The sequence below is a fragment of the Lissotriton vulgaris genome, chromosome 6, assembly GCF_964263255.1.
Source record: "Lissotriton vulgaris chromosome 6, aLisVul1.2, whole genome shotgun sequence".
Taxonomy (NCBI): domain Eukaryota; kingdom Metazoa; phylum Chordata; class Amphibia; order Caudata; family Salamandridae; genus Lissotriton; species Lissotriton vulgaris.
Genome location: NC_141694.1, coordinates 802,853,402 through 802,866,601, shown reverse-complemented (window position 1 = coordinate 802,866,601; position 13,200 = coordinate 802,853,402). Strand labels below are relative to the sequence as shown.

The following is a 13,200-nucleotide window of genomic DNA, read 5'->3' as shown; positions in this document are numbered from 1 at the left end:
CCACGGCCGGGGAGTTTAGGAGTGGGCTGTGAGATGGTCCTCTTACCGGTGGGTGCGGGCCATCAATGCACACACCCTCATGTGTTTATCGGGCCTTCTCAGAGGGAGGGGTTGGGTCGGGGCACCTTTCTGAATGAAGTGCCTTCACAGCTGGGCTTCCAGTGCTGGGTCGCAATGGATCAAAAGGCTGTTTGATATAACGGTGTGGTGCCCAGGCGCGCAACACCCATTGGGCTCACGGGGTTTCAGCGGGGCACTTTACTCACTGATCATTGTATCCACAACCAATCGTATACTGCCAGGGGCAGGGTCCGACCAATAATCGCTTGCATTTTTCGCCATGTGCATACCCAGCAGATTCTGCCGTCAGCGTGTCAACAAGGACCCTATGACTTGGGCTCTCACAGCATCCAAAATAACCAGTGACTTTTCCAAGGAAACCACCATTAAGCAGAAAGCCTTCCTGTTAATGAGACCGCAACTACGGAAACTGACCATTAAATAAGGCCTGTTTAAACCTGCTAGAATGTGGATAACCAAAGAAAGACACTCAAACTTTCATCTCCTGAAGCGGTCCCTCCCGGCTATCTTCCCTACCCCTTCACCCCCCCCCCCCCCCATTTACCCCCCCACCCCACCAGATTCAATTTTCTTCCACTTATTAGTCATTGAATTACTGTCCCAGGCACCCTGAAGAATCCTGGGTCTCTGTAAATTGACTTTGCCCCTAGGGACTGTCATACCCTGGTCCTATGAAGAGGCGACCAGCTTCCAGGTGTCCCAGAAGTTCCCTCGTCCATTGGATCCCAACATACCCCTGTGCTTGACACCTCCCAAACTCTCCGCCCCCCCCCCCACCCCCCCCCCCCAACTTCTTACCTTTCCTTTCCCCTTTCCTCAGACCTGACACTCGGTGCACATCAGTATTATGGATGCTCTGTCACCCCCTACGACCCGCCTGTCACATTATTCCAGACACGGCCTAGGGCCCTCACTGAATCTATTCCTACTCTCGAACACCCTGCCTTCGCCACCAACACCTTAAGGGATGAGGAACTGATGCTAATGCTATTAATGTTATTACTGTTACTTACATGACTACGTTACCTTCTTTTCTTATCCGGCACTGTAATTTCATATCCTGTTAACCGCCAAATGCCAGTATTTACCTCTGAGAGACTACACATGCTGATCTGTGTATACTGGTATCAGCTCTATATTCTACCATATATACATAGAGAATTGGTGCTAGTGGTATATAACATTCTGCACCTCTAAATACACAGGGTATGTAGGGATGATTCTAAGTCATGTGTGCTCTATAGGTTAGACACTGTGCCACCATAATAGTCTATAATATACATGAAAAAGGAACCTCATTCACATAATTGTGTAACTTCAGCCAGAGTGCTACAAAAGTATTTTGATTGTCTGATTTTATTGGTGAAGATTCAATTATCCTGCATTGTTTGCGCTTGCGTTCTTTTCCCTTGTAAGGCAGTTGAAATGTGTTTAGCCTTAGACTACTTTTTCCAGGCTGTTCGTTCAATAAGTACATACGTCAGTATATTGTTCAATGGTAGAGCTACACAAGGTGCTACCCACATGTGTTTCATGCCAACATAGTTGTGTTGTGGGAGACATTGTCACCATTCAAGACCAGTCAAGTACCTGGAAGGACCATAGCTACATTTGATAGACATCAGTAAGACCAAAGAATATGGTGTAGTGATCACCCAAGATTTTTTGTGTGCAAACTTACAGAACTACATTTAAAATGTAAACGTAGGAATTGTGATTAAGTCATTATAGGCATACTGCTCCTAGTCGGTGTCTCATTCAAGACATGAAACACCAATGTCCGTATAATACCAGAGTAAAGTGAAAAATAACTTGACAGTCAAAGCGGACCACGAGGGCCTGGTACAGTAAAAAGGAACCTTAGAAGAAAGCATAAACAGGCATTAAAATAGGCAATAATATAGGGAGTGCGCTAAATAGTACGTATCTGGCCACGTATTGTTAATGTAAATTGGGCAACATATGTTGAAGGCCACATATCTGAACTACTGAAATGTTATTGCCAGAACCTCAAAACATCAAATACTTAATGGACCAAGCTAAGCCCGTAATTGCAACACGGAGTACTCCAGAAGGGAAGGGAATATAAAAAGCAGTCCCATATTACGAAAACTATTCGTTAAAAAAAAAAATCATGTGGAGAAGAGTATATAGTGAGGCAGTCAAACAAATAAATAGTCAAACTGGGAGACTTGATAGAACAGCCATCAAGTGTGTGTCCCCCGATGCATGTAATTCCACCAGGACACTGTGTAACGTAAAAACTGTGATAACGTTTGTGATATTTAGGTTAAAGGGTATTGTTATAAGCCACATACCTGGATCGCTGAAATGTCTTGCCAGTAAAGGGCAGCTATAAGCCTGTGGTCTGCATAAAGCTAAAAGAGTGATGGTACCTCTACCATTGACCAGTATACTGATATATGTACGTATTGAAGTTAGAGCCTTGAAAAAGCCGTCTAAGACTAAACACGTGTCGGCTGTCTTCCAATGTAAAAAAATGCAATTGCAAGCAATGCTGGATCATTGAGTCTTCACCAATAAAATCGGGCCTGCTCTATTTGCAAAAGCAACATTTATCCTGAGCTAAATTCCACAATAATTAATGTCCTTAATAAATCAGAGCTGAAGCAATCTTCTTGTGTCCTTCATTTATTTTTCAAAAATTTTCTTCAGACCCGATCCTAGCCAACAAGTGTTTTGTCTTTCTTGGTGGCAACCTCAGACTTCATCAGGGTCATTTGTCGCAAGAGAGTCTGTTTTTAACCATTAAGCAACAGTTATAAGTAGTAAAACCGAGCAATCCTAAAAACCACGTATTTGTCCAAATAGGTTTTTCAAAGAAAGGTGTGTGGCCTCTCCTAATCATCCTCACTGCGGCAATCAATTGATCAAAATACCTATAGTAGCCGCATCGTCCACTCATGTGAAACATTTGTCTTTATAGTAGAGGATTTTTCCTCTCTATTTGGTTGATGGTGGATGGCCATCCCCTTATCCTTGGAGCTTTGTTGAGATTTTTATTTTCCTTACTGTTTACAACGTAGCGCAATTATCGCCCAGCCATCTGTTCAGGAGAGTTCTGCTCTATTAGCAGACCATCAAAATACTTTCTCAGTGTTCTCTGTGTATTTATTCTATATTCTACCATGGTTAGCAGTTTTTTGTTGTCCATCGTAGCTCTTCTGCCCAATGTTGCATATTGAATTTTGATATGTTTCTTGCCAACTGTTCTACGGGGTCCCATACCCATACCCCCACGTCCAACCCCCACCCTCACCCTCCTCCCACAGACTGGGGGACACATTCTCTGCTGCACTCACCCCACTAATCCCACCCCCCAGGGCCCAATAGTTATAAAAATGATAATACTTAAAACAATACTAACAGGTGCCAATGCATTACTATTTATATACATGGGACCTCCTTGCCCTCACCCCACCACTCCTGTTTTTTTTTTTTTGGCATCCTGTCGTCCTTTGCCCCACTACTGATTGTGATGTAAGTGATGGAGGTATTGTGCTCCCCTCCCCACCCCAACAAAAGCTTGGTTCCCCTAGCCGCCCTATTGTGAGTCCACATACTGTGCTTCTGCGCAGCACTTGTTCGGTCTCGCTGAGTCCGCGCGCTGCTCGGAGAAACATTTAGTAGCTGCTTTGGGAAGTGCTCCCAAAGCGGCGACCCGCTTGCTAGAACGCGCACAAGCACCCGCGCATCCTTTGCGTGTTTTAGCACGTCATCGCGATCACTTTCGCTTTCCAAGCAACCGCGATGACTTTCGTTTTTTTTCTTCCCTCCTTGGGCCCACCCCATGCTCTCACTCTTCTGGCCTCTCTGTGCTCTCACTCTTCTGGCCTCTCTGTGCTGTCTTTCTTTTACTGACTCCTCCTTGTGCTCTTGATCTTTTGGGGGCCTCATCCTTGCTTTTGCCCTTCAGGCGTCCCATGCTTTCTCCCTTTTGGGCCATCTGTGTTTTTCCATTTTGAGCCCCCGTGCACTCGTCCTTTCAGACCCCCTGTGCACTCCTACATTTTGGGGCCCCTGTGCTCTCGTCCTTTTATTTGCTCCTGTGGTCTCATCCGTTCCCCCCCCCCCTCTCCCCCCCTGTGCTTTTGTCCTTTTGGGGCCCCCTGTGCTCTCGTTTTCTTGGTGCTGCTGTGCTTTCGTCCTTTTGGTGGCCCCCTGTGCTCTCATCCTTTTGGTGGCCCCCTATGCTCTCGTCCTTTTTCAGCCCCCCCTGTGCTCTCCTCCTTTTTCAGCCCCCCTGTGCTCTCCTCCTTTTTCAGCCCCCCTGTGCTCTCCTCCTTTTTAAACCCCCTGTGCTCTCCTCCTTTTTCAACCCCCCTGTGCGCTTGTCCTTTTTCTCCCCCCGTGCTCTAAACGTTTTTCGAGCCCCCTGCGATCTTGATCTTTTTCGACCCTCGTGTCCTCGTCCTTTTTCAGCCCTTGACCTTTTTCGGCCTGTGCTCTTGTCCTTATGGGCACCCAATGCTCTAGTTATTCTAAAAGGTGACTCTTAACTTGCACATGTTGGACACGTTAAAGTTCCGTTGACTCCATGCAAACCTTTTACCGTTAAATGCATTTTCCTGGTGCATTGTGTGGTTCAGGACCTGTTTTTTTTTTGTTTAACAATAAAAACAAATATTTCGAAGTGCGGGTGACATCAAAAGATTGGAGGACGCTTACAGTTTAGGTATTGACCAGTGTACTTCGTATTTAAGCAGCCTTATAATTCTATGGCACCACCGCAGGCAATGGTTATACTGTTACTCTTTACAATTTAATGGCAGCCAAAACACAACAGCTCTATAATACACATACTTCCATTCGCTAAAAGTACAATAAAGGACCACAATCCGTCCTACAATATTTACGTACATCTTATCATTATCCCATTCATTGCAGCGAAGTGCTCTGTATTTTATTTGGTGCTCAGCGTTTGCGTGCTTAAGGCAAAGAGAGCATACCTGTCAAGTCCCTTCTGGATTATTGTGCCAATTTGTGAGGGTGATTGCTTGGAGTGGCTTTTTGTTCCTCCAGCGCAGGGGTAGAATATGAATGGCCTGTCCTGGATCCTTTGGGGGTGCACATTAATCTCTTCTGCAAGCTGCTCATTAGCCGCTGTGACATCTGCGGTTGGCCCCAGGCTTCCTTTCTTAATGATTCAAAAGGTGCTCTGATTGGCTTAGTTCAGGGGATAGGAGTGTGAATAATCCCATCTCTCACCTCTCCCGTTGTGGGCACTATGGCTTTAGCGCAAGCACTTCTATAGCCAATAGGTCTCGCTTTTGGGACCTTATAAGTGATTAGTTATGCAGCGCAATATCTTTGGTGCACCAACATTAACTGTTGCATGGCTAAACACTTATAACGTCCCAAAGACTAGACCTATTGGCTATGCCAATGCTTGTTTTTGTCAATAGAATTAATTGATTTCACTTCTTCCCTCCCCCCCCACCTTACCCTTCCATCCCTACCAGTTTCCCACCCCCGTCTCCTCTCCCTTCCCTACTGTCCTTCCCACTTGTCTCAATACCTGCCACGAGCGCCTGCTTGCTGGTCCCGCTTTAGTATCTTGGACTCTATCTTCTATTACACACATACAGACCACCTTCTCCCTACACCCAAAACCTGTTTAATATTGCTACCACTGCTTGGGGGGCATAGATTGGCGATTTATTTATTTTTGCCCTGTGGTGCACCCCTGAGCGGCCCACGGCTGCTCTGTGAACCTCCTCAAAATGGCGAATGCTGCCCTTCGGATCACCACCTGAATGTTAATGGCCTAGCGCATTATGTGAAGGGGATAAAGATCCTCTCTTATTTGGCCTCCGAACACACTGATATAGCCCTATTGAAGGAGATACTCCTCTCTGCCCCTGAGGCTGGAAAACTGATCGAGATTGGATGGGCACAGTTATCATCAGTTGCAGATCACCTATCCTGGATTCTACTGGAACCCTGCCCGCTGAGAAAATGTGAGCTGGCACTACTCCAAAAGATTCTGCCTTGCACGGTGCTTCAGACTTGGGCTGATATGCGCTCTCTAAATACGTATAGGAAATAGGGTCCTGGGCGTTGGCTCAATCTATGCCCCTACTGGATCAATACCTAGTTTCTTTCTTACACTAAACAAATTCCTCTCTGAACTGGCCCCAAACGGATCATTCTAGGAGATGACTGGAACCTACCACCAGACGCCATACATACCACACCAGCCTTGGTGACGTGTCCCGAAAACAGGACAGTGCAATTCTCCCAGATGTCATTGACGACCAGGTACTGCTTGACATCTGGTGTCTGCTTCACCCGTCTGGGACACAGTGAAGGCTGAACTATTTCGTATCATCTCACCAGTTAACGTCTTTAGTGACGTGTTGCAAGATATTGGCGGAATCCCTCAGCGGGCACGCACCGGTTGGTCTTGCTATAGACTGGTGTATGATAAAGCCGATCATAAACCATGGTGCCTTTACACCTCATATTACAAACTGCAAAATGAAGAACGCCTCCTGAAATCCCATGTAACCACATACTACGAGGGGAACTGGGAATCTGTGACCTCCGCACAAACTCTGTGGGCAGTGGCTAAGGCCACTATTTGTTGCTAGATTATGTGTGACACAGTTCTTGATCACAAACCGAAGAGGAAATGACAGGCCCTTTTAGAGACGGATATTACATCCAAATCATAAGCTTACATGAGCTGTTCCACACCAATCCTCAGGCAGCAGTTAGAAGCTGCAAGGGCGGAATTCAACCACCTGTAGACATCCAAGGTGGAATACGTGCTCTATAACCAGCATGTGTGGCATTATGAACAAAGGGGAAGAGCTGGCAGATTCTTAACCACTCAACTTAAACTCATCCGACCATCCGTAGTGGAGCGGGCGATCTGCTTTGCAAGTCCCAAGAAATAGCTTCGGAGTTAGAAGCATATTACCAGCCCCTGTACAGCTCAGAGACTGGCAGAGCACCTGAGAGGGCAGATCTCTTCTTTGCCACTCCCAGATTGTCATGCCTCTATGCCAATGGCAGGGCTCTGCTGGAAGGAGAAATCTCCAAAGACGTGATTGATCTCTTACCTCTTTCAATAAAGCCCCAGATATGGTGAATTTCCTGGAGAATTTTATAAATGGCTGAACCCAGACATTCTAGACTCCCTGTATGATTCATACAAAGAGGTGGAACGGACGTTTAATGGTTCAAAGACTGTCCGTTGGCTTTGATTTGGTCAGCAACATTTTTTCCGCAGGTAGAGGCCTGTTCTGTGGCATGTCCAAGCAAGCGAGCAGGCTACCGCTGAGTGGTTTTACATTTGGGGGAATGTAGAACCTCCTCTTAATTTGTTGCTGGCTATTCCAGTGCATGGTGGTCTCAGTGGTTCAGATGTGCAAATAATTGCAGGGCCATTGCTCTGTCATCTGGGCCTGTGGTCACTAGAAGGAGGGCTGCCCTACAGATGTCTCACTCAAAAACATATCGCCACATGTGCCTTTATTGGTAGGCCTCTCCTCCAGTAAGTAATCTACCACAGGCATTCACACACACACACACACACTGCAGTAGTCTGTGAGAATTAGGCACCTGCTGTGCTCACTTGGCCATTCATGACCCACCTCTTTGCTCGCGGGTCCTCGGAGAATCCCCCACAGGCCCTTTGGGTGACATTGTAGATACAATGTCACCCCTCTGTGCCGGTTTGTGGCAGCCAATAGGCCAGCATGGCTCCTCACATGCTTGCCTAATCCGCTCGGGCCGTGGCCAGAGTATTTTATCAATAAACCTTCCTCCGGCCGGCGTTACCACCTCAGTCACAACCACCTCAGCACTCTGGTGCTCTTCTCCTTCTTTCCATGTGCCTGTGTGTGGGCTTAAGCATGCATTGGTGGTTTGACATGGTTCCCTGAATGCGCTTTTTCCGTTGGAGCTTTTAAAAATAACATACCGCCATTACAACAAAGAAAACTTAGCTATAATAAGCTAGGCCTATTGGCCTTGCTTTTGCCTGTCTGTGCAGATTGTGCAGCAGTCTGCTTGACCTACTGTTACCAATTCTTTACAAAATCTAGAGCGAGCAGGCTTTGTCTCTGCCCAGAGTTGTACTTCTCTCTCGCCTTCTGATGTCGACTTCTTGGAGTATCATTTTGCTTCCGATGGTGTGCTTGAATTGCAATGCAAGTGCTACTATTTTACATACCAAATTTCCTCTCTATCATCACACAATAAGGTATTTATCTCATAGACGCACAGTGTACGGAAATCAGTCGCTTTTGTTTTCACTGTAGCGTTTTTTCTAAGTGTTTTACTCATGCTACAAAATACAATCCAGATGTATTGTTTTAACGGGTGGCAGTTTTTATGTGTATAAGACCTGCTCAGAACTTTTCAGTATTTTCCATTTAGCAGTGGAGGCCCAGAATTGACTCTTGCAGTTTATACTGAACTGCAAATGTTGATGGTATATTTTTATAGCACGAGCTTGGAGCATGCTGCTGGCATCTCTCCACACTTTAGCCCCTTTAGTTTCCATGATCAGTGTCAATCCATAGAAATGCTGTTGCAGTATGGATATTAGGGTCAGCCCTTGCTAGATGGATTTCGTCTTTCTTTCATGTAATATGTTAACCGGTTCTTTCCCTAGCGCCCTACTTGGTAATTCAGATAATCTAAACATATAGTATGTAACTATGGCCCCGGTTACCTCACCATTAATATCACTAATTATAACCTATGTCAGGTGAGTGACTCTTTGGTTCATGCTACTCGTTAAATTTTTTTTGAATGAGTTTATAGGAATATTCCTGGAAAATTCCTGTACAATGTCCCACAGTTGTTCCATTTTTATTAACCTGTTTATTAGATGATGGCTTATTGAACTGGTCTTTGTGTATTTTTCATCCTTAGGTCATGCAAAATGTGTTGAAGTTGTGAAGACTTTTAACTTGCCAATGCTTATGCTGGGAGGTGGTGGATATACGATCCGTAACGTGGCACGATGTTGGACGTATGAAACTGCTGTTGCACTGGATTGCGAAATTCCGAATGGTGAGGGTTTAATTTGTTTCCAGCTTTTAAATTACCTGATCCATATTTGGGGCTTGGTTGATTCTCACCCCGAATTGAAATGTTGTACATTTACACATCCTATCCACAGGGTACATGATCCAGAGCTCCCAAAATACACGTCTGTTTAGAAGCAGCTCATTCAGTCCTGGTTTTCTCTTGGCAGGTTCTCATTTGTAGACTTGCTTGTAAAACTTGAAAACCTAAACAACTACCTGAAAGTAAAGGAAAACATCCAGGTTCAATGATTACTTGTTACGGATATACGAAAGGTTGGGAGCTCGCTACATGCTTCAGATGCTTTTCTAAGCACTGGGGTAGCTAAGAGCTCTTGAACTCATTTACATGTTATCTGGTTAACTTTTACATTTTGGAAGTAATGTTTTGTCATTTGTTTGAACTGCTTATCCATGTAATTTCCTCCAAATCCTCAACCTCTGTGGATTTTCTTTTTGTATATTTTTCCCTGCAACTAACCTATTTTTTATGTGTATGTCTCAAAATATTATTAATTTCAAATTTTGTTATTACCTGTCTTGAAACAGTTCACAGTCAGAGTTATCTTGCAGTAAACTCTCCTTGCTCTAACTTGTATAAACCTAAGATCTAGCTGCTAAGTTAGTATCAAATTGGTTTGTGGCAAGAGTGCAAGCGTACCATATGGAATATAGTATGGATAATGAGTGGAGTTTTGACAAGGTCCAACCCTTCCATTAAAATTTGAAATGTAGTTTTTTTATATACTTGTTTGTGAATTAAATAAGATATTTAATAATTTCTGAATTTGTTTGATGAATGTTTGTTTCTGTATTTTGTGTGTATTATTTTGACTTTCAAATCATCGTAACTGCTTAGGCCAGCTGCTTAGGCCAGGTTCCATGGCTTCTAGTAATGACTCAGTGGATTCTAATAATGATTCAGTTGGGGTCCCCAGGTCACAGTAATTGATTATGTGGGGGTTCACAAAAGTCAAAGGTTAAGAACCACTGAGATAGACCTTTGAAAGCAGAAATAGTCCAAACCTGGATTGGGAAACCCGTATGAGACAGAACTGTGCATACAGAAGTATATAGTTGAGCTGTTAAAACAGCAGTATCAATCATAAGGGTCAATGAAATAAAGTAGATAGCAACTGCTTTTAGTGGATAAATATTGATGGTACGGCCCAATGCACAGAAGGCATTTCGTAAACTAATTGGTGTTTTTTTTACAACATGATTTTCATCAGCCCTTTATTTTACGTTGGTGCCTTATTCACTAATCTGTCATATCACAAAATAAACATTCTCAGGAGGTCACAATCTCCCACCTCAGTAATGTATGTGTAATGTATATGAAGTAAGAGACTTTTTATGACACTAACCTGCTTTCTAAGAATTCGAGAGAGAGGGTTCCTTCGGAGAAGAAAAAGTTGCCATTCAGTAAATAAGCTAGTTGGGAGCATGTAGTGTACCCTCGTAGTCCGCGTCCAATTAGCGAATTGGTTACCACTTTCGGCCATGTGTGAAAAACCTGTCAATTGTGTGCGACTTCAACTGCAGATACAAAGCATAATGATAAGGGTAGACCACCATTTCATTATTTTGTGATTCTGAATGGATCCTCAAGCTCAGTCATTCTGTCTTTCTAGTACCTTAGTACATTGTGACTTGTGTTATTGCAGTCTCCAAACCTGTGATTTTACCAACCCTCTATAACTTATCAAGTCCTTACTTTAGAATGGAGCACAGGTTATTTTGTAATTTTTGCATTTAAGAGTTGGCCATCACTTGGTCTGTGTGTGTTTGTGTGTATGGATGTGATGCACACCGAAATTCTCCGTTTTTAATGCATGCCTGAAAGATACATTTTTTTATTAATTAGACCACTTTTCTTCTTGTTTATTTCCTAAAGCGCAGTCTGATTTACTTCAAACATTAATCGTAAAATCTGATTTGCAAAAGGTAAAAAAAAAGCAAATTCTTAGATTTGTTGTGAAATTGTAACCCGCATGTAAAGTAACATCTGTTTACTAAGTTCTGCAGATTATGCAAATTCATTATCGATTCTCATTCACCCTTGTTTTTTTCAATTAGAATTGCCGTATAATGACTACTTCGAATATTTTGGACCAGACTTTAAACTCCACATCAGCCCATCGAATATGACCAATCAGAACACGCCTGAATACATGGAGAAGATAAAGTATGTTTCTTTTTATTTATTTATTTATAGTTTGTGCATATGATTGGCTGTTAATAATTTGCATTCTTTTTCTTTCTTGCCAAGCCAGGAGGGTCGAGACGTATTTTAATGTATTGTCTATATTTTTTGTTACCGGAGCTGGTTATCGGGAAGCTGTATGTGTGTTTACATTACCACTCTTATAACAATTCCATTGGAGTGGAGAGTAGTTCAACAAGCTGTCAGAATTGAAAGCTGAGACTCTGCAGTTTTAATTAAAGTTGCATAGAAAAGGTCCCTTATGTATGTATTCCCAGCGTCCTTTTTGATCTGGATATATCTCGCCTCGTATTGTTTCCCCACTATCACCTGGTGCTACCTGCAGGACTGATGTCTATTAGGGGATTAGGGTGTTCGCTTTGTCTTGCACATTGTTTTTTACTACATGTATTTCGTTTTCAGCATAGTTGCCTTTTTAATTTCAACTAACAGCCTACTTCAAGGACTACAGACTAATGCTTGGCCACCAACAATCTTGAAAGATTTAGCTTCTGTCTCCGCTATGTCACACTTTGTAGAAAATTATATTTCCTATGGCTGACCTAACTAGAAATGTCTGGTCTGTGTTGTCCTTGGAAACTCAGTAATCGGACACTACTGTGAGCTCGCTGCATATGGTTGGTAGCAAGAGCTGCCAATGAGAGGGTACTAGGACAGACTCTTACTCATAGGCTCATGTAATTACTATATACGCCTCCTGTTTTGGCTTTGGTTTTCAGGGGTTAGGAATTTTTAATTGTCACGTCTTACTGGGGAAGATGGTGTGGTTTGGTGGTAGCATATGCATCACTCCCAATAAATTGAAGGCCACACAGTTTTATTCTTTTACAAAATGAAATGAGACTTTTTATTTTCCTAAAGTTGGCGGAGTATTTTTTATACGCTTTTTAGCCAATATAATACAGTATGGTAACATTGTTTTCAGAATTGTTTCTTCCATGGAAGGGACCAATTCTGGAAACCCATTGCTAGAAATAAATGATGTTCTTTCCTCTTCTTCAGTGTGAGCCAGTTAACTTGCAGAATGAGCATTCCCATAATCTGCTCAAGTCTAAAAATGATTGCAGTTAAATGTATTACTCTGTTAGATCTGTTGACGTTTTGCATCTATTGTGAGTTCTTTTCATTTTTATTTCATTTTGTAGACAGCGTTTATTTGAGAACTTGCGCATGCTACCACATGCTCCGGGTGTTCAGATGCAAGCGATTCCAGAGGATGCCATTCAAGAAGACAGTGGCGACGAAGAGACTGCAGATCCAGAGAAACGAATTTCTAGTAAGATGAAAACTTTGATCAAGTAAATGAAATTAATGATTTATACATGTTGTTGCTCTTTAGGGACCCTGGCAGTTTACCGTAATGTCTGATCAGGTGTTTAGATGTTTATAGGCAAGTGCTCCATCGAACTTAATGGGTCAATGGAATAGTACTAAGCATTCAGTAATAACATGCATGCAAAATGAATTATGCCTCAATAAGCAGACTACATCTAATCAAAGTGCCTATTTGTGCATAAAGAAAAGGCCGATCATAAACAAATAGCAAAAGCAGCGTACATACAAAAGAATACATTATTTTGAAACGAAACAAAAAAGCAACCAAAGCATTTCTAAACCACTGCTGCACTGCCACAAAGAAAGTCTGGGATGAGAGATGACTTACAGGGATCAGACTGCTAGAAGTGCTACCATGACACCACTGCAAGACTTGCACAATAATCTTGTAATTCTTATAAAACCTTCAAATTCTTTCAGACCTTTGGTCTCAAATATCCAAGAGAATCTCTGTCTCTCTATGACCTGAGAAACGCAGGCATCTCCAATTCT

General features: G+C 43.1%; 1 protein-coding gene across 1 annotated transcript in view; it reads left to right on the top strand.

The window, feature by feature from the left end:
- Window positions 1-13,200, top strand: part of LOC147708024 (histone deacetylase 2) — a 166,837-nt gene that overhangs the window by 115,837 nt on the left and 37,800 nt on the right. The window contains exons 9-11 of the mRNA XM_086926833.1: window positions 8,992-9,132; window positions 11,226-11,334; window positions 12,519-12,649. Coding sequence (XP_086782959.1) covers window positions 8,992-9,132; window positions 11,226-11,334; window positions 12,519-12,649 — 381 coding nt within the window. The remainder of the gene's footprint in view (window positions 1-8,991; window positions 9,133-11,225; window positions 11,335-12,518; window positions 12,650-13,200) is intronic.